The sequence below is a fragment of the Babylonia areolata genome, chromosome 2 (assembly GCF_041734735.1).
Source record: "Babylonia areolata isolate BAREFJ2019XMU chromosome 2, ASM4173473v1, whole genome shotgun sequence".
Taxonomy (NCBI): Eukaryota; Metazoa; Mollusca; class Gastropoda; order Neogastropoda; family Buccinidae; genus Babylonia; species Babylonia areolata.
In genome coordinates this window covers 62,003,440-62,023,563 of record NC_134877.1, presented here as the reverse complement: position 1 = coordinate 62,023,563, position 20,124 = coordinate 62,003,440, and the positions used below count along the sequence as shown (strand labels likewise).

General features: G+C 40.8%; 1 protein-coding gene across 1 annotated transcript in view; it reads right to left on the bottom strand.

Moving 5' to 3' along the window:
- LOC143277960 (uncharacterized) overlaps nucleotides 1–10,785 on the bottom strand; it is a 39,356-nt gene extending 28,571 nt beyond the window's left edge. The window contains exon 1 of the mRNA XM_076582945.1: nucleotides 10,299–10,785. Coding sequence (XP_076439060.1) covers nucleotides 10,299–10,785 — 487 coding nt within the window. The remainder of the gene's footprint in view (nucleotides 1–10,298) is intronic.
- Nucleotides 10,786–20,124: the final 9,339 nt, after the last annotated feature.

Genomic DNA, 20,124 nt, shown 5'->3' with positions numbered 1-20,124 from the left:
AACGAAAAAACAAACATTGTCTTGCTGACTCTATTACCCTCAGAATATGGAATTTATTCAGTTTGTTCAGTTCAATTCTCTCTCTCTCTCTCTCTCTCTCTCTCTCTCTCTCTCTCTCTCTCTCTGTCGAAATTTCTTACAGCTTTTTGAAAGTTTTCAGTTTCAGTTTCACTTTCTCAAGGAGGCGTCACTGCGTTCGGACAAATCCATACACGCTACACCACATCTGTTGAGCAGATGCCTGACCAGCAGCATAACCCAACGCGCTTAGTCAGGCCTTGAGTGCATGCTTACATATTTGTGTACCTATGAAAGTGGATTTCATTTTACGTAATTTCGCCAAAGGACAACACTCTCATTGCCATGGGTTCTTTTTCAGTGCGCCAAGTGCGTGCTGCACACGGGACCTCGGTTTATCGTCTCATCCGAAAGACTAGACGCTCAGTTTGATTTTCCAGTCAAACTTAGGAGAAAGGGCGAGAGCGGGATTCGAACCCACACCCTCACGGACTCTCTGTATTGGCAGCTGAGCGTCTTAACCATTCTGCCACCTTCCTTTTTGAAAGGCACCACCAAACCTATCTTTTGATGGTAGGTGATGCTTCAACTTTTTTTTTCTTCTTCTTTTTTTTCCCCCCTTTTTCTTTTATCGTGTCTTTGCTGTTGTTCCTCATTGTTTATGTGTGAGTTACAATCCACGACAACCAACCAATCAGGTGTGAACGTCAGCGTCGGAATATCAATTTTGATTTATGGATAACATTTCACGAATTCATGAAAGCAATGCAGTGTTTCTAATAATCTCTCTCTCTCTCTCTCTCTCTCTCTATATATATATATATATATATATATATATATATTTTTTTTTTTTTTTTTTTTTTAAATATAGATAGATAGATTACCGGTTGTTGTGTTTTTTACAGCAAACCAACCACACCTTTGTTTGGACTGTGCAGTGTTGTGTTAATTTCAATTCTGCGAAAAGCACGTGCATACTGCTGAACAAACGAAACAGAAGACGACGATTTTCGTGACACTGTGCACTGGCTGTATCACGGCATCGCTAACGATCGTTAACGATACGGGTGTTGAACAGCTGTTGTGAGTTTTATGGAGGGGGGAAAAAAACAATCTCTCTCTCTCTCTCTCTCTCTCTCTCTCTCTCTCTCTCTCTCTCTCTCTCTCTCTCCCATACACGCATTAATTCATGCAGCACGCGTAATCTCTCTCTCTCTCTCTCTCTCTCTCTCTCTCTCTCTCTGTCTCTCTCATACACGCATTAATTCATGTAGCACGCGTAATTTCTCTCTCTCTCTCTCTCTCTCTCTCTCTCTCTCTCTCTCTCTCTCTCTCTCTCTCTCTCTCTCTCATACACGCGTTAATTCATGCAGCGCGCGTATTTTCTCTCTCTCTCTCTCACTCTCTCTCTCTCTCTCTCTCTCTCTCTCTCTCTCTCTCTCAAACACGCATTAATTCATGTAGCACGCGTAATTTCTCTCTCTCTCTCTCTCTCTCTCTCTCTCTCTCTCTCTCTCTCTCTCTCTCTCTTCCCCCCCCCCTCCCCCTCCCATACACGCATTAATTCATGCAGCGCGCGTAATCTCTCTCTCTCTCTCTCTCTCTCTCTCTCTCTCTCTCTCTCTCTCTCTCATACACGCATTAATTCATGTAGCACGCGTAATTTCTCTCTGTCTCTCTGTCTCTCTCTCTGTCACACACACACACACACACACACACACACACTAAATATTGACAAATATTAATACCATAGGCAAAACAAATGCTACCTCCCCTATATGCTTTTACAAGCTCGTAATCACTATCACAAAATAAAAAGGAATACAAAAAAAAAAAAAAAAAAAAAAAAAGGAAAAGAGAAAAGAAAACATACCCTTCCGACCATACATAAACGGATCACAAACAACAAGGCCAAAGGAGTGTTGCAAACAATGGAGCAAACCAAATAAAACAGAAATGATATCAGACTGTGCCAAAATATTTTTCTTCCCCTGTTCATGAATTCCTGAGGGGGGACTTTGAATGCATAGGCACTCCAACTGCTCTAGCACTCCACTTCACCCCCTGCAAGAGGACATTGGAGAGTTGACGAAAGAACTGCTTTTGATTTATGAGGGAGAGGGCCAAGGGCCAAAAGAAAGGTAATCATCATCCCTCTCAAGCGTCTCTTACTCTTAGGGGTGCCAAGCAGGGACATTTCAGTCTGCATGCAGGAACCAGAGTGGGATCTATCTCTCTCTCTGTGACTCGTTCCCCTTCATTTGCCCCGATTGCTCGGGACGTTCTTTTGTTGAACGCTCAAGGGCATCAGCCAAGGGAATGTGGCTGTGGGCTATTTGTTTGTATTTGTATTTGTATTTCTTTTTATCACGACAGATTTCTCTGTGTGAAATTCGGGCTGCTCTCCCCAGGGAGAGCACGTCGCTACACTACAGCACCACCCATTTTTTTAAATATTTTTTCCTGCGTGCGGTTTTATTTGCTTTTCCTATCGAAGTGGATTTTTCTACAGAATTTTGCCAGGAACAACCCTTTTGTTGCCGTGGGTTCTTTTACGTGCGCTAAGTGCATGCTGCACACGGGACCTCGGTTTATCGTCTCATCCGAATGACTAGCGTCCAGACCACCACTCAAGGTCTAGTGGCGGGAGAGAAAATATCGGCGGCTGAGCCGTGATTCGAACCAGCGCGCTCAGATTCTCTCGTTTCCTAAGCGGACGCGTTACCTCTAGGCCATCACTCCACATATCTTTAAAGATTGAGAAATTTGATCTTTACCATTATCACTATTATTATTATTATCATTATTATTATTATTAGCATTATGTTGTTGTTGCTGCTGCTGCTGCTGTTACTGCCGCTGTTATTGTTGTTGTTGGCACAGTTTATGGACGGAGCAAGATAAGCTTCTGAAACAAGAAGTATGTATGTTGCCCACAGATGGGTAACACAGAGCAAAGAGCATTAAACTGTGGTTATCTTTTGAGCTACACTTTTCTTTTTTGAGGGGGTGGGGGGAGGGGGTAAGGGGTGGGGGGGGAGGTCGTGGGTGGGTGGGGGGGTTCAAATATAACGGCTGTCGATGTTGCTTGTGTGTACTTATGCAACAGCACGAGTGTGTGTGTGTGTGTGTGTGTGTGTGTGTGTGTGTGTGTGTGTGTGTGTGTGTGTGTGAGTGAGACAGAGAAACAGAGAGAGAGAGGGGGTAGAGAGAGAGACAGACAGACAGACAGAGAATTTAGAACTCAGAAATAATTTACTACAAGGCCACATACCTGTTTTTTTCAAAAGAGGCACACACACATCTAAACACACGAAAAATCATAGAATAAAAATGACTATTTTCGTGGATAGGAATTTTCGTATTTTAAATGTTATAAAACAAACCTTTTTTTTTTTTTTAAATAACAGTTATGTACTACCTCCTCTTCTTCCGCGAAAATAAAACAAATAATAAAGAAAGGGGAGAAAGTCTTTTATTTTAATTTCTTTGTTTATTTGTTTACGTATTCATTCATTGTGTTTAACTGCTCTTTGTGTGTTTGTTTCTTTCTTTCTTTGGGTACTTGTTCTTTTTCTTGTAGTTTTGTTCCGTAAGCAGGTAGTTCACAGACAAGATATCGAAAAGATATGAAATATTAAAAGCTATGAATAAACTATATAAACAGACAACTGGACAAGACCACACTGCTCATCAGAATACTTTCTCACGTGTTCCAACGTAAAACAGAACAATGATTAATATTTTTCATTGCTTGAAAATCATTCCCAAGTCACTATCATTCGTCACCTTCAGTCTTTTTTAGATTTTATATATTATCATTAATAGTTGTATTTCACATATATCATTCCATAATAGTCCATCTATGTATATACATTTTTTAAATAAAAAAAATAAAATAAAAATCCACACGTGCATACCAATGCCATTTTCGTTTGGTTCTATGTTTTCCTTTCCATTTTTTCCTTCTCTGCCCCCCCCCCCCCGCCCCCCCATTCCCCCCACTCCCTCTCCCCCACTACCCCACCACCCCCACCTGTACCTTTCACTTCCTCCACCTCCCCACCCTTTCGCGCGCGCGCGCGTGCGTGCGTGCGTGTGTGTGTGTGTGTGTGTGTGTGTGTGTGTGTGTGTGTGTGTGCGTGTCATTTATACACGATTCATAGTAGTCTGTTTGTTTCTAAATTAATGGACAACGATTTTAGTCATGTTTAGTTTATGTTCTGACTTCATCAGGCTTTGTTTTATATTGATCATCATCACCTGTCAACTAGTTGTATGTTGTAAGCTCATGTGCGGCGTTCTCTTTTTTTATTTCAATTAAACCGAAATGCACACTTTAGCCTCACATAATTATTCTGCAGTCGAAAAAGAGACTTTGCGTTTTGTTTTGTCGGCTGTCTGTCATTATGGTGTTGTTTTTTTTGTTTTTGTTTTTTTGTAATAGAAAATAAGTATTTTTATCTTGAAAGTAGCACATGGAAAACTGATATCCAGCATGACTGAATGAATGGATTCTACTTGATACGCTGCCGACCATAGAAACTATTTGAAAGTTAATGTGCTCGCATAGCAAGTGTTTATTTGCACAGTTATATTTGTGTATGAATGCGTGCGGTGTGTGTGCATGTATGTGTGTGTGTGTGTGTGTGTGTGTGTGTGTGCGTGTGTGTGTGTGTGAAATCAAGTGATTATTTATTTATTTATTTATTTATTTATCTATCTATTTGCTTACTTATTCATTCATTTATCTTTATGCATTTATTCACTTATCTGTTCATTCACTCATTTATGTGCGTGTATATATTCCATTTGTTTACAGGCCAAAACAAAAGAATGAGGAAAATTGTCTTTAAAAATAATGTGCAACTCGCTGCTATGAAGGCCTTTCCTGTTCAAGCGAAGTAGTAGTAGTAGTAGTAGTAGTAGTAGTAGTCGCCGTAGTAGCAGCAGTAGCAGCACCAGTAGTAGTAGTAGTAGTAGTGGAATAACAACAACAGCAGGAGAACAACAACAATAGCAATGATATATCGCAATGTTTATACACCTTTGCATCTACAATACAACGAAGGGGGAGGGGGGGGGGAGCGAAAGAAAGAAAGGCACCTCCACTCCAAACATGATACTGTACTTATTTTCATGATCACCAAAGACTGAAATTTCAAAACTCGAACGTTAATGCATTCACAGTCTTGCGAAGATATCCATTCACTATAAATAATCTAAATTTCTATACTGAATAGTACGTGATGGTGAACACCAACAACAATAAAAGGAAGCACTTAAAAAATAGTTCGAAACAAAAATAAGTGAGTGAAGAGCAAGAGTAAGTACTACTGCTACCACAGTTAAATACAACAAGCTGGGACAACTACTAGTAGGCTTCCTACTAATATTACTCGAACGAAGATGTCCATTCTTGGTCAGCTAACAAAAGTAATTACCATCCAGTTTTTTTATCCTTATTTTTTCGGCATAATTGTGCATTCCGTTTTTATGGGGTTTTGTTGTTTTTGTTGGGTTTGTCTTTTTTTGGCGTTTTTTTTTGTTGTTTTGTTGTTGTTTTGTTGTTGTTGTTGTTTTGTTATTGTTTTAATAGGTTTTTCCTTTTTCTCATTTCATTTATTGTTGTCCGTGTAATCAAATACAAAATATAAATTCGGGAAGCGCGTGAAGAGGATGGGGCTGAATTAATTCTCCTGGTTTACAGAAGGCAGCCAATAAGGACGTGTGTTTTTTTGGGGGTTTTTTTGTTTTTTGTTTTTTCTGGTTTTTGTATTTTGTTATTTTTTTCTTTGTATGCGTATAATCAAGTGATGGACTGGCATATATGTGGGCACATACATATGTAATTGAGGAAAGAAGGGAATAACCCAAACATACTAGTGTGTCCATTCATAATGTGAACATAACACTCATTGACTGATTGCTTTATGTGGTATGTAAATGCAGTTATATAAATGACATTACTACACACATTTACACAAATACACTAAGTCATTTTAAAAACACTGACATACCATCACAAACGCTGAAGACAAAGTACGGCAAGAAAATGTCCATCTTAAGACGTCAGACAGATCTAACTAGGAGGCCTTCCTCAATGTAATAGAATTAATGCTTCCTAAGTTATTATTTTTTTTTATTTTTTTAATTACCCGAACTGTATACTGTCGTTTTCATTGTCGTTTTGTTATAGGTTTTATTTCCCTGTTCAACAAATCATTACAGTTTGTTATATATTTCAATAATTGTGATTTGATTCTCCATTGTGGTCATTTTATGCTCTTGTTGGTTTTGTGTATATATATATATATATATATATATATATATATATATATATATATATATTTATGTGTGTGTGTGTGTGTGTGTGTGTGTGTGTGTGTGTGTGTGTGTGTTTTGTTGTTGTTTTTTGTGTGTGTGTTTGTGTGGGTTTTTTTTGTTTTTGTTTTTTTATGAATCAATAACACATTAAACAATGATACAAAGCATATACGCAACAACAACAACAACAACAACAACAAAAAAGCAGAAAACATCTCTGCACTATCTAATGTAGAAATTACATTGAAGGACTCATGCAGTGCTGTGCCGAAATTCAGTGTACACTAGTTTACTGCACACAATTATATTTGATGTCTTTTGTTTCGAAAACAAAATATTTTTCTCACTCTCTCATTTTATTCTCTTATCCCCTCCTTTTTTTGTTTTGTTTTTAGTTTTTTGTTTGTTTGTTTGTTTCTGTGTTTGCTGTTCAAATATCAGGCAATTATAAAATAATAATTATAATAATAATAATAAAATAAAAAATAAAAGTGACTGTGACATCTGCACATATGACCACGTGTGTTTGAAAACGATATTGATATAATGGCTGCATACTTGCATGTATCCAATATCATGCATTTGCAAATTTTCTTTGCTTTAAGCTTATCATAGTTCCTCGGCCGTCGCATGAATAAATCTTTTTTTTTTTTCTTTTAACATTTTTTTTTCATAACCAGTATTTGCGCACACCATTCATCAGCTCTGAGTTTGCTGCTGTTCTGTGATGTACTGTTTCATTTGTTCTGGCTAACGTGTTTAATTGATTACTGACACCATATACTATAATCATTTTTTTTATTTTTTTATGAACCATGCCTTGAAACTCAGTGCATGAGTTTTGTGCCTACTTTCTGAACAAATAAATTAAAGAAATATATATGTACAACACACACACACACACACACACACACACACACACAGTGAGAAAAAAAAAGGAAAAGAAAAAAATCACACACCCCACCCCCTTCCAAAACGAATAAAAATTAAAAAATAAAGAAGTCCGTCTTATACTGTAACGCACCACATTTTGTCTAGAGCTGCCCATTTCTCTTCATCCCCATGAAAAAAAAAACAACACCCACATGTTTCTCATGTTCTATACTCTTTTTTTTCTTTTCTTTTTCTTTTTTTTTCCCCCATAGCAATCTTGGATTGAAGGTTGTATTTTCACCTTTCACATCATCACCATGACATTTTCATGTCACAATTTTTTTTCTTTTTATATTACTCAACCATTGTAATAATATGCAAGGGTATTTTCACAGAGGAAGAAAACAACACACACAAAATCAAAACAAAACAAAACAAAACAAAAACAATTCAAAAAGACAACAACAGCAGCGAAACAAGGACCACAAAACATAACAACAACAAAAAGGACTTTCACTTATGATATGACACCTCGATCCCAACTGGCTGTGCTCAGGCTGTTTGATTAGTAATAAATAATTATTACTTTTCAAATAATTATTACTTTTTCAAAGTGAGGAACTGGAACAAAATGAAAAGGAATGAGCGGAAAGGAAGAGAGAAAAGACGCAAGAGCATGCAGCATACTTCATTTTGGAAACTGCTTCAGCTGAACTGAGTTGTTTTGAGATTATATATATGGTGATAGATAGATATAGATAGATAGAGATAGATAGATAGATAGATAGATAGACCTATACGTTCACCAAGTGGCGTTCTGGGAGGTAAGTGTCTTCTTTTGTTTTCTTGCCTTTTTCGTTAGATAGATATAGATAGATAGAAAAACAGATAAAACAGATAAATCTATACGTTCACCAAGTGGCGTTCTGGGACTTAAGTGTCTTAATTAATTTGTTCTCTTGCCCTTTTTGTTAGATATATAGATATGGATAGATAGATAGATAGATAGATAGACAGATAGATAGATAGATAAGCGGATAGGTAGATAGGTAGGTAGAGAGATATTTTGTTCTCTTGCCTTTTTGTTGTTGATAGAGTAACCATGCCCAAAGCCACATTTCTGGTGTCGTCTTCTTATTCAGATGTGTTCATCCTCTTCTCAAGTTTATTTCTATCGCGATTGTCTGTGTACGTGGTGACTGTCAAAATCATTGACACACTATCAGCAGAAGCTGTTGTTATCGTTATCATTATTATCATGTTTCTATTTCTTTTTGTTCTTTTCTTTTCTTTAATGATACTACTACTACTACTACTACTACTATTACAATTGCTAAAAATGACAAGAATTACAATAGAAATAATAATAATAATAACGATGATGATAATGATGATAATGATAATGATAGTAATAATAATAATAATAATAATAACAGTCAACAAACCATGAATGGAAGAATGTGGTTCAGAGAGAAGAGAGAAGAATTAAAAAAAAATACACACACACACACACACACACACACACACACACACACACACACATATATATATATATATATATATATATATATATATATAACATATTTAATTATATTGTTTCTCAATCTCAAGTTTTGATTAGGATCTTAACAAGTTCATGGTGTTTTTCTTTCTTTCTCTCATTCTTCCTTTCTTTTATTTTCTTTTATTAATCTATTTGTTGTCAATTTTTTGCTCCTTCTTCCTCCTACATTCCCCCCCCCCCCCCCCCCCCCCGTGTTTTTTTTTGTTTTTTTTTTCTTTCCACTTCGATTTTTCTTCTCCTAAAAAAAAAAAAAAAAAAAAAATATATATATATATATATATATATATATATATATTAAGGCGCGGTGGAAAAAAAAGCTTTTATCCGACGCTTTTACCCTCAACAAAACATTCGAGTTTGAGCTAGTTCTCTCTCTCTCTCTCTCTCTCTCTCTCTCTCTCTCTCTCTCTCTGTCTCTCTCTCTCTCTCTCTCTCTCTCTCTCTCTCACACACACACACACACACAAAGTACGGATATTGTGATTCCAGCTTATTTTGCTTGTATCAGTTAATTACATGTTTTAGTTTGCCTGTATCAGTTGATTTCAATCTGTTGTTGGCGACAACGGGTTGGGAAAACTGTACCATAAAAATTATGTTCGTGCGCGTAGGTATATGTTACGCTTTTAAAAACTTTTTTAATAGTTGTTTTTTGGTGTTTTGTTTTGATTGGTTGTTTCTCTTTGTTTTTGTTTTATTTACGTGTGTTCACACTTCTTACTGAGTAAGAACAAAAAATAAAGTTGGGGTGCAATTATTGTTGCTGTTGAAATTATCCCTTTCGAAATCGCATAGAGATAGAGACAGATAGATACAAAGACAGACAGACAGACAGACACAGACAGACAGACAGACAGACAGACACAGAGGAGTATTATCCAACGGTCCTTTGATCAATTTATTACAAAAAATAAAAAGGCTAGAAAATAAATGATCTGGCAGAAAGAGAATTACAGCCTCTCAACCATTTCATAACGCTTTCTAAACGTCAGATCAGCAGAAAGTTAACACACAGCAAGTAAGTTCAGCAGAGACAGTTTCAGTTTCAGTAGCTCAAGGAGGCGTCACAGGAGAGGCAGACATTACTTAACTGAGATCACTAAAGCAATGATGCTCTTCGTGTGCACAGACGGAAACAGGAATAATCTCTCTCTCTCTCTCTCTCTCTCTCTCTCTCTCTCTCTCTCTCTCAGACAGATGGATATATATATAGATATATACATACATATATACATGCAGACTGATATGCATACATGATATAGGTGGTTAGATATATAGAGAAAGACTGGCAGAGAACACACACTCACACTCACACACACACACACACACACAGAGAGAAACATCCAGACATTTAAAGAGTGACACGTCACACCAATACAGAAACCACCACACTATGATTATTGCCTTTCTTCTGAACAAGTACTGATCATTAAAGCCGTAGTCCTCAGACAACCACCACAACCACACAAAACGACATCTATCACACCTAACAAGGAAGCTGAGAAAGAACACTGACCTTTAGCCAGCGCAGAGTGCCGCTCAAGGAGGGCGTAGTGGTCACCAGGACGGGTTGCGTAGGGCAAGGCGTAGAGGGCCGCCGTCGGGTAGGCGCTCAACGGGTGGACGTGGGGAGCCAGGTACCCGGGGCTCATCAGCCCGGACTCGTACAGTGTCAGAGGCTTGAAGACAGCCGAGGACGCCGACAAGGCCGCCTGAGGGTGGAGACCCCCCAGACCCCCAGGCCCGCCCCCCGCGCCCCCCAGGGAGCCCCCCGAAGACAGGGAAGCTGCTGCTGCTGCCACTGCCGCCGCCGCTGCTGCCGACGCTGTTGCTGCCGTGGGGTGGATGGGGGTGGGCTTGGCCAGGGTGGTCTTGCCCAGTATGTCGTCGATGCGGAACGAGGTAGAGGAGGACGATGACGTTGACGACTGTGACGTCAGCGTGGACGGCGGAGAGGTGTGTCGCTCTGAAGACGGCGAGGAAGTGAGAGAGGGTGGACTCATGGAGTTGTTGTTGTTGATGTTGAGGTTGTTGATGATGTTGTTGCTGCTGCTACTGCTTATGCTGTTGCTGCTGCTGATGATGCTGTTGTTGTTGTTGTTGTTGTTGAGCAGACTGGCGTGGGAGTGGGAGTGGGGAGGGTGGAGGTGGGGGTGGTGGAGCGGGTGGTGGAGGTGTGAGGTGGAGATGGGGGATGGGGGGAAGGAGTAGAGGCCGGTGACCCCTGCTGCTGGCCCCGAGAAGAAGCCGTTGTGAGGGGAGGTCTGTGGATGCATCACGTTCACTTTGGGGCTCCTTCACACAGAGCGTCAAGGATTTGGTTTTGTTTCGTTTTGTCTTTGTGTCCAAACGTCTGAAATTACGACAGTACTGTGTGGACTTTTACGATAACATAATGCATAGCAAACATCATGCACGAAGGTTTTCTTTAGGTTTCTTTTGTTTCGTTTTTAGAAAATAAATTTGTCCTTTCCACACACACCCAGGATACAGGATCTTTTGCCCAAAACACACATCTTTTACAATAGGTTTTAAATTGTTGCTTTCCTAGTTATAAGTTGAACACAGAACATCGATCCCTTTCTTTAGCAGGAGCAAAATTATTTATGAAATCCAAAATGTTTTAAAATGTTGTGATCAAGCAGACTGTTCTAAATCCGTTCATGAAACAATCATCGAAGAAATGCCTTAGTCACCACACGTTCCAGACTTCGACACTGCTATGACGATACACATCAGTCCAGCAAAGAAAACACACAAACACTTTCAACAACTTTCATGTGCTCCACTGAGTGTCCAAATTCAAGCAGCAAAGAAAACACACAGACACAAACACTTTCAACAACTTTCATGTGTTGCAGTGTCCAAATTCAAGCAAGTTTTCAAATAATTATAACGTCCGAGTCGTGAGTCAGTTTCCAGTGAGTTGTCCACATGTATACTAAAAATCTTAAAAAAGACGACGAAAACTTCTCCAAAGATACTTTTCCAGCTTCATTCACCAAGCAACAGTCTTTCTCAGTAAGCGTTCTTCGGCAAACAGCTGATGGAAGTGTCCAAGTCCTTAAATGATGAACGAGAGTCAGTCAGTCAGTCAGTCAGCCAAGCACGTTAACAGCCCAGTGAAGTGGATGGGTGGATGTCCAATGTGGGCAGCAGAAGTTGTTGAGTGAAGTGAAGCAAGAAGCCAGCTCCCAATTATACCACTACAAGCGCTGGTCGGTGACCAACAAAAGCCGGACTGTCCAACCAACACTAGTTCTATGAACAGCGTCCCGTCGTCAGTGACGCACGGTGTCGAGTGGCGGCCGTTCCGGAGTGAGGAGTGATTATGAAGCGTCAGGGCAGCAACTACCACTTCCTATTAGTTCCTCTCGGCCTGGCCTATCGCGTCACCACACTCGCTTTCCTGCCGCCTTGTTGTTCTGTTCCGCGCTGATACCGACGTGTAAGGAAAAGATACAAGAGGGTGGGGATGGGGGTGGGGACGGGGGTGGATGGTGGCTTATGATGATGGTGACTGTGGACACCATAGGGGGGTGGGGTTGGGTGGGGTGGGGGTGTGACTCCAATCCGAGGCAGTCTGGTGACTTGTGACGGAAAGTATCCACTCAGATCCGCTGACACTCGTTCCGGCGTCGTACTGCAGCGATCTCAGTGAGACTGAAGACGATGAAGAAGAAGAAGAAGAAGAAAAGGAAGAAAAAGCGACCACACAAGTCGGCTGGTATAGGAAAAGAGGCTGAACTGAAGACGGCCTCCAAGTCAATCACGTGCCAATCAGAGCTCGTGCCAAGTGTCAATATCCGCACCTCACCACTCCCGGCGGACTGAGTCGGAAAACTTTCTGCCGGACCGTGCTACGGGACGAAACTTTGGTCGCGAAAGTACAGAGTCAGTGAAACGGCAGTGAAAGACTGCAACAGAAAATTACTTAACTCATCTCTTCCCTATACGGTCACCCCTGTCATGCTATGTTCGTTAATTTCACGGAAGGTGTGGTTCGTCACCATCTCCAAAACTATGCACGCGGAAAGGAAGAGGAGGAAGGGTGAGGAGAGAAACGTTTGCAGCAATCAGGTGGCAAGTGGGCGGGGGAAACTCGTGCAAAGAGTCCCGCCTTCCTGGCCAACGCGGCGGCATGTTGACGGTGATTGGCGGAGGGTGAACTCCTCCCTCTTTCCTTGCACGTGCCCGACACAACACTGTTATCGTGGACCTTGAAACGAAATGTAGCGGATGCGAGGGTTGCTTGCGTTCGGGGTTCGAGAATTAAACAGAGAGAGAGAGAGAGAGAGTATCAGTATCAGTATCAGTAGCTCAAGGAGGCGTAACTGCGTTCGGTCAAATCCATATTCGCTACACCACATCTGCGGCCAAGCAGATGCCTGACCCAGCAGCGTAACCCAACGCGCTTATCAGGCCTTGATAAAAAATAAATAAATAAATAAATAATAGAAAATAACTTCTTTTTTTTTAATGAGAGAGAGAGAGAGAGAGAGAGAGAGAGAGAGAGAGAGAGAGAATGGGATTTTGATCATGTGAAAAGTAAAACTTTTCACAGTGTTCGAAATGCTGTGATCCAGAATATGAGGAAAATTTCACTCAGTGCAGTTCTTCTTCAAGCTTGAAGCAAAGTAGCTACAATCAACACGATGATTTATTCGCTATGAGTATTTTCCCTCGGTGGCGAAAAAAAAGAAGTTTTAAGAATACAAGTTACTGGCAATTACGACCGACATTTTCTTTGTGTGTGTGTTTCAGTGTGCGTGAATAAGTAGTAACTGCGTGTGTGCTTGTGCGCGCTTAAGTATGTTAGCGCCCGTGAGTTTTGTTGTTGCTATTTTGTTTTTGCTTCTTTTTTTTTTCTTTTTTTTTTTTGAAGGGGGGTGGAGGGGGGAGCAGGTGGGAGGGGGTCTTGCCTTCACTTTTTTTAAGCGAGAAAGATAGGGTGCGACTTCCATTGATTAATTAATCGATTTGTTAACTGTGTATGTTGAAGCTCACCTCACTATGTTGGGTCCCATCAAAAAGACTTTGAACTTCACCCTCCCCCCTCTCTCTCCACGAGACATTGAATGGTGGTCTGGGAGTTTGTCTTTCGGATGAAACAACAAACCGAGACGGTACCGCGTATGCACCTGACGCACGACAATAAAAGGGGGTGTCCCGGACAAAATTGTGTGGATAAATTCACGTTGAAAGTTTTTTTGTTTGTTTGTTTGTTTTTAAGGAAAAAAAAAGTGGCTGTGCACTGTGCGATGTGCAATGCGGTTTGGCTGACTGAAATGGAGAGGCATGTAAATTTCCGTAATCTGTATATTTGTATATAGCTATTTCCATTTGGTGCCATTTAATATATCTTTTTATTTTCTATTCATTTTATTTGTTTGTTGTTTTCTTCTTATGTTGGACATGTTCTAAGCGCGTTGGGTTACGCTGCTGGTCAGGCATCTGCTTGGCAGATGTGGTGTAGCGTATATGGATTTGTCCGAACGCAGTGACGCCTCCTTGAGCTACTGATACTGATACTGATACTGCTGCTGCCAAAAAGAAAATCTCTGTACCAAAGTGTAGACAATAAAATTTGTGTATTGTGTATTGTATTGTATTGTATTGTATTGTGGCAACGTGCTCTCCTGGAGGGCAACAGTCCGAAGTCCATACAAAGAAATCAGCACATGCAGTGCAATGCAATACAATACAATGCAACCTAATACAATACAACACAATACACATGCGGATTGTTAATCAAATCAAGCCATAATTGTGTGCAGAGTTCAAAACCCTGACATAAATACACTTGCACATACTTATTACTGCATCCGGTAATGTAAGCTTTAGATTGTCATTACGTACAAATTCGTTATATAAGACTATAAAAATGCAGGGTAACGGGCCCACTGACTGTGAAGGTGTTCTCCCAAGTGACGGGCGCAATAGCCGAGTGGTTAAAGCGTTGGACTGTCAAACTGAGGGTCCCGGGTTCGAATCACGGTGACGGCGCCTGGTGGGTAAAGGGTGGAGATTTTTACGATCTCCCAGGTCAACATATGTGCAGACCTGCTAGTGCCTGAACCCCCTTCGTGTGTATATGCAAGCAGAAGATCAAATACGCACGTTAAATATCATGTAATCCATGTCAGCGTTCGGTGGGTTATGGAAACAAGAACATACCCAGCATGAACACCCCCGAAAACGGAGTATGGCTGCTTACATGGCGGGGTAAAAACGGTCATACACGTAAAAGCCCACTCGCGTGCATACGAGTGAACGCAGAAGAAGAAGAAGTTCTCCCAAGTTTCAGTTTCAGTTTCTCAAGGGGACGTCACTGCATTCAGTCGGACAGTTCCATATACACAACACCACGTCTCCAGGCCAGACACCGTACAGCGACATAACTCAATGCTTAGTAGGCCTTGAGCGCATGCATATGATATATTGTATTGTATCGGTTTTCTCTTTTTATCACAACAGATTTCTCTGTGTGAAATTCGCGCTGCTCTCCCCAGGGAGATCGCGTCGCTATACTACAGCGCCACCCCCTTTTTTTTCTTTTTTGTTGTATTTTTTCCTGCATGCAGTTTTTTTGTTGTTGTTGTTGTTGTTTTGCTACAGAATTTTGCCAGGAACAGCCCTTTTGTTGCCGTGGGTTCTTTTACGTGCACTAATTGCATGCTGCAGACTGGACCTCGGTTTATCGTCTCATCCGAATGACTAGCGTCCAGACCACCACTCAAAGTCTAGTGGAGGGGGAGAAAATACTGGCGGCTGAGCCGTGATTCGAACCAGCGCGCTCAGATTCTTTCACTTCCTAGGCGGATGCGTTACCTCTAGGCCATCACTCCACTATATATATATATATATATATATATATATATATATATATATATATATGAGTGGATTTCTTCTACAGAAGTTTGCCAAAGACAACACTTTTGTTGCCGTGGGTTCTTTTTTTTATGTGCGCTAAGTGCGCATGCTGCACACGGAACCTCGGTTTATCGTCTTATCTGAATGACTGTCTAGGCACTCGGTTTGATTTTTTTCAGTCAAAATTAGGGAGAAAGGACGAAAGGCGTAATCACACTCACACCCTCACCGACACTGCATTGGTGGTAGATAAGCGTCTTTACCATTCAGCCACCGTCCTCCAAAAATCTTAGTAGGTATAATTGCAATGGGGATGTCGCCCCGTTTGTTTCGTTTTGCCTTCGGAAATCTTAGCAAGCAAACCTAGAGCAGAAAACAAACAGTGTTTTAACTCACTCAGTACGGCCAGTCCTCTCTTCTCCTCTACACAGACCCCTCAGATGTCCAGTGGGTGTCTGAATGACCCAACCTTTAGCTTCCGTCGTCAGAATTGTGGTATTCTTTGTCAACATTCACGTCTTCAGTATAAGAGCCTTCCGCTTGCAATATTTTGATGATGGTATTTGGGGTGAAACGCTGTTAACGTCGTCTCTTTCGCCGTTCGTATGGAGAGAGTTAAAGATATTCTAATCATTCTTGACTCCGTGTTTTCTTCTTCTTCCTCCTCGTTCGCCTCCCATTAGATGAGCAGCCCGGGTGTCCTCGATGAAGGCTGCCGGAGACTCAGTGTTTAAAATCAGTCTTTTTACTTACGAAAATCAATTCCCTATAGGTTGACATAAGGCATCGTATGGTTTTCACTTGAACTTTTAATGGGTTTATGTTTATTACAAACGGAGATCTTAAATACGAAAAAAAAAAACAAAGAAGAAAAGTTAGAATGGATGGAAATTCAAAATTCAAGTAGCCCCTTCTCTCTCCCCCCCCCCCGATCCCCATCCACTCCTCCTGATAAAAACCAACAACAGATAATAATCAAATAAACATCTGAAAATAAAAGGAAATTGTCTGTGCACGTCCGTGATTTTCATTTGTCCAAATCAACCAACACCAAAACAGCTGAAACGTTGGCCAAGAAGCAGAGCAATTTTCCAACAAGATTTTGCCGAAACGGATATTGCAAAGGCATGCACTCAGCCTCTTGGGCAGGACTTATCTTAGGTGGGCAGCCTCATATCCTTTATATTTATTTCGGATTCTTCGAAAAATGTATTATAATTTGTATATTTAGACCAACAAACAAACAAACAAACAAACCCCTCTGTGTGTGTGCGTGTGTGTGTGTGTGTGTGTGTGTGTGTGTGTGTGTGTGTGTGTGTGTGTGTGTGCACATATGCATATCTGTAGCCAAGCGATATATATATATATATATATATATATATATATGTATATATATATATATATATATATATATATATGTATGTGTGTGTGTGTGTGTGTGTGTGTGTGTGTGTGTGTGTGTGTGTGTAGCCAAGTGCTCGGCTGGCTGCAAATAACCGTAGTTCAACTCAAAGCGCAAGCCGAAAATTAACAATAGCAGACGATTTTTCACAGCTTACTTGCTGGCCTTCAATGACTCACGCATAAGGCGCGAGGGGACGCCATTCCAAATTTGAATGAAAAACCCATTCTAGACAAATGCCACAACATTAATCAAGTCTTTGTATCGTTCATTGCCAGAATATGCCTGTTGTGCTTACACACACACTTTAATCAGTTAGAAGCATACTTGATTTTAGATTAATCATTCGTCAGTCTAACGATTTCAACTGACGCTAGCTTACGTCATTTTGTCTTCTGGCCACACATAATGCTACAGTTTACAATTCTACATGTGACTGCTGTTGGAAGCAAAAACCACACGAATATAGTGTTTGGATGAGAATATATCAGGCATTTAGAAAATACAAGGCCGATTTCCATTGTCGACACTTCAGGAATCATTTAGAAATCTATCACTGAACACCAAGAAACAAACACAGATTATTCAGATATTCAGCCCCACAGACTCATTTTGCTCGCAGCCAGTGAGTGTGTCATTGCAGTTCGTGTGACTTGCATAAATAGCGACAAAGTGGTGACTACTGATCACTTTTTCACTTGAGCCTTTGAGGCTAGAGCCGGCACTCTCTCTCTCTTTCTCTCTCTCTTGCTGTGTTGCACACAGTATATTGAGTGTCGCCCCAACAGCCAGCGTCTCGCCACATCGCTGCATTTTGTTTCTTCTTCTCTTCTTATAACTATTGTAAGATATAACAATAGAAAACCCTTTTGTGACTGGCCGTCTATATGTTCCTGGGCCGGCGCGTGGATCTGTTCCCTCCTTTAATACAGTAAATCATCCGGCAGTAATTCGTTTGTACCGTCCCCTTTATATGCCACACGGTTTTCTATAACACGGCTACAAACATGGCGTCGCCGACAGGATATAGATCCACGACAACATAGATCCAAATAATTCTTTTTTAATGTTTTAATCCTCTTTTCCAAAATTCATTCACGAATTAAACGATCCTTTACCACTCAAGTTGTACATTGATTACATACTTTGCGCTTGCGAGCAAGGATGTTTTAATGCTTTAAATCACTTATGAAAATTAAAGCCCCTTAACACTACAACTATCACATTTTTATGACATGAACACACACACACACACACACACACACACACACACACACCATCGAATGAAAACGGTCGGCTCTGTTTGGAAATGGAGGTATCCGTTGACTTACAGGCCTACCCTGACGTCAGAGTGAATGAAAATATCATACGTCAGATATATCCTAACATTGATTTTAAAGTCGATTGATTCACCCTTCCACTTATCCAACTGCAAAAGTAAGTAAGTAAGTAAGTACGTAAGTAAACGAATAAATAAACAAGTAAAAAGAACCGTGTAAATTCACCGAACATTATCAAGCGAACACCTTAAAAAAATAAATAAATAAATAAATAAATAAATAAATAAATAAAAACAGGAAGCGGCATTCTTTTGTGGGAAAAAAAAAAAAAAATCAAAACAGTCTCGCGTTCTCCAGTCATCGAAACAAGACATTGCGTTAGCTAAGCAAAGTGTCCATAACTGTGCGCCGATGCTAGGTATAATGTCTATTGTGTGTTATAAAACTGCGCTGCTACACATGATGAAAATGTGTCAATCTTGACCAAATTGATTAAAAAAAAAAAAAAAAAAGGGGGGGGGGGATGTGGGGTGGGGGGGGGGACTAACAAACAAATAAAACCGAAAAAAAAAAACCCATTGCTAAATTGGAAACAACACCATGGCGACATGAGGCCTCGAACTCTTATTGATCTTATCTCTGATGAGTGTTAAATACACCAAAAGATGTAATACATTTCTCTATTATTTGGGGAGCTAGGAATAGATGGGTGATGAGGATGCCATTAATTTTATGCAAACACTGACACAACTGCTTCTGTTAGCAGTAATGATGGTGACGAGTTTTGCGAGAAGATTATTAAGACCTTTATGATGATACGACGACGACGATGGTGATGAAAATGATGGTGGTGGTGGTGGTGGTGGTGGTGGTTGTGATACTAAGTGACTTTATGACATAAGCAGCGAGCATTATCGCCGCAGTATTTATAAGTTTGTTGAATGAAACCGCACAGACAGACAGACACACACAGAGAGGCATGCACACATGCATGCACGCACGCACGCACGCACGCACGCATACACTTACATGCGTGTGCGTGTGTATGCATGTGTGTGCATGCGCGCGCGCGTGTGTGTGTATGTATGTATGAATGCATAAATGTGTGTGTGTGTGTGTGAGAGAGAGAGAGAGAGAGAGAGAGAGAGAGAGAGAGAGAGAGAGAGAGAGAGAGATCGATGTCACATAGGGGGATTGGTGACAGTCGGTTAGCTTTACAGGCAATGGAGCTCAGACCACTATCGTGTGCACTGGACAACAGCTGCATGCACGCTCTCCACAAGTTAGACGAACACACACACACACACACACACACACACACACACACACACACACACACACACACACACACACACACACACACACACACACACACACACACACACGTGCACGCACGCACGCACGCACACACACTGCTGGACAAACACGCACACATGTTTGCAGCAATGATGTTGGTATTGAGATTAAAGACAGGAAGCGGCGAGAGTTGTATGTGTAAAGAGGTGGGGGGGGAGGAGTCGGGGGGTGGGGTGGGGGGGGGTGGGGTGCGGGGAGAATTGGGGATGGAGGAGAGAGGAGAAGGGGAGGAGAAGCGGGTGTTGAATTATGTCTAATTACATGATCGGTGACTTTGAAGGGTATGATTTATAACTGAACAGATGATTCGTGAAGACCCGTGTCACGGCGTATATGTATGCTCCGGCGTAACTGTGGTTAAGATTCTGCGTTGATAATGATAATTATTGCTGTTGCTCAGATAACATTTTCAGACTATGGAATCTTCTTTT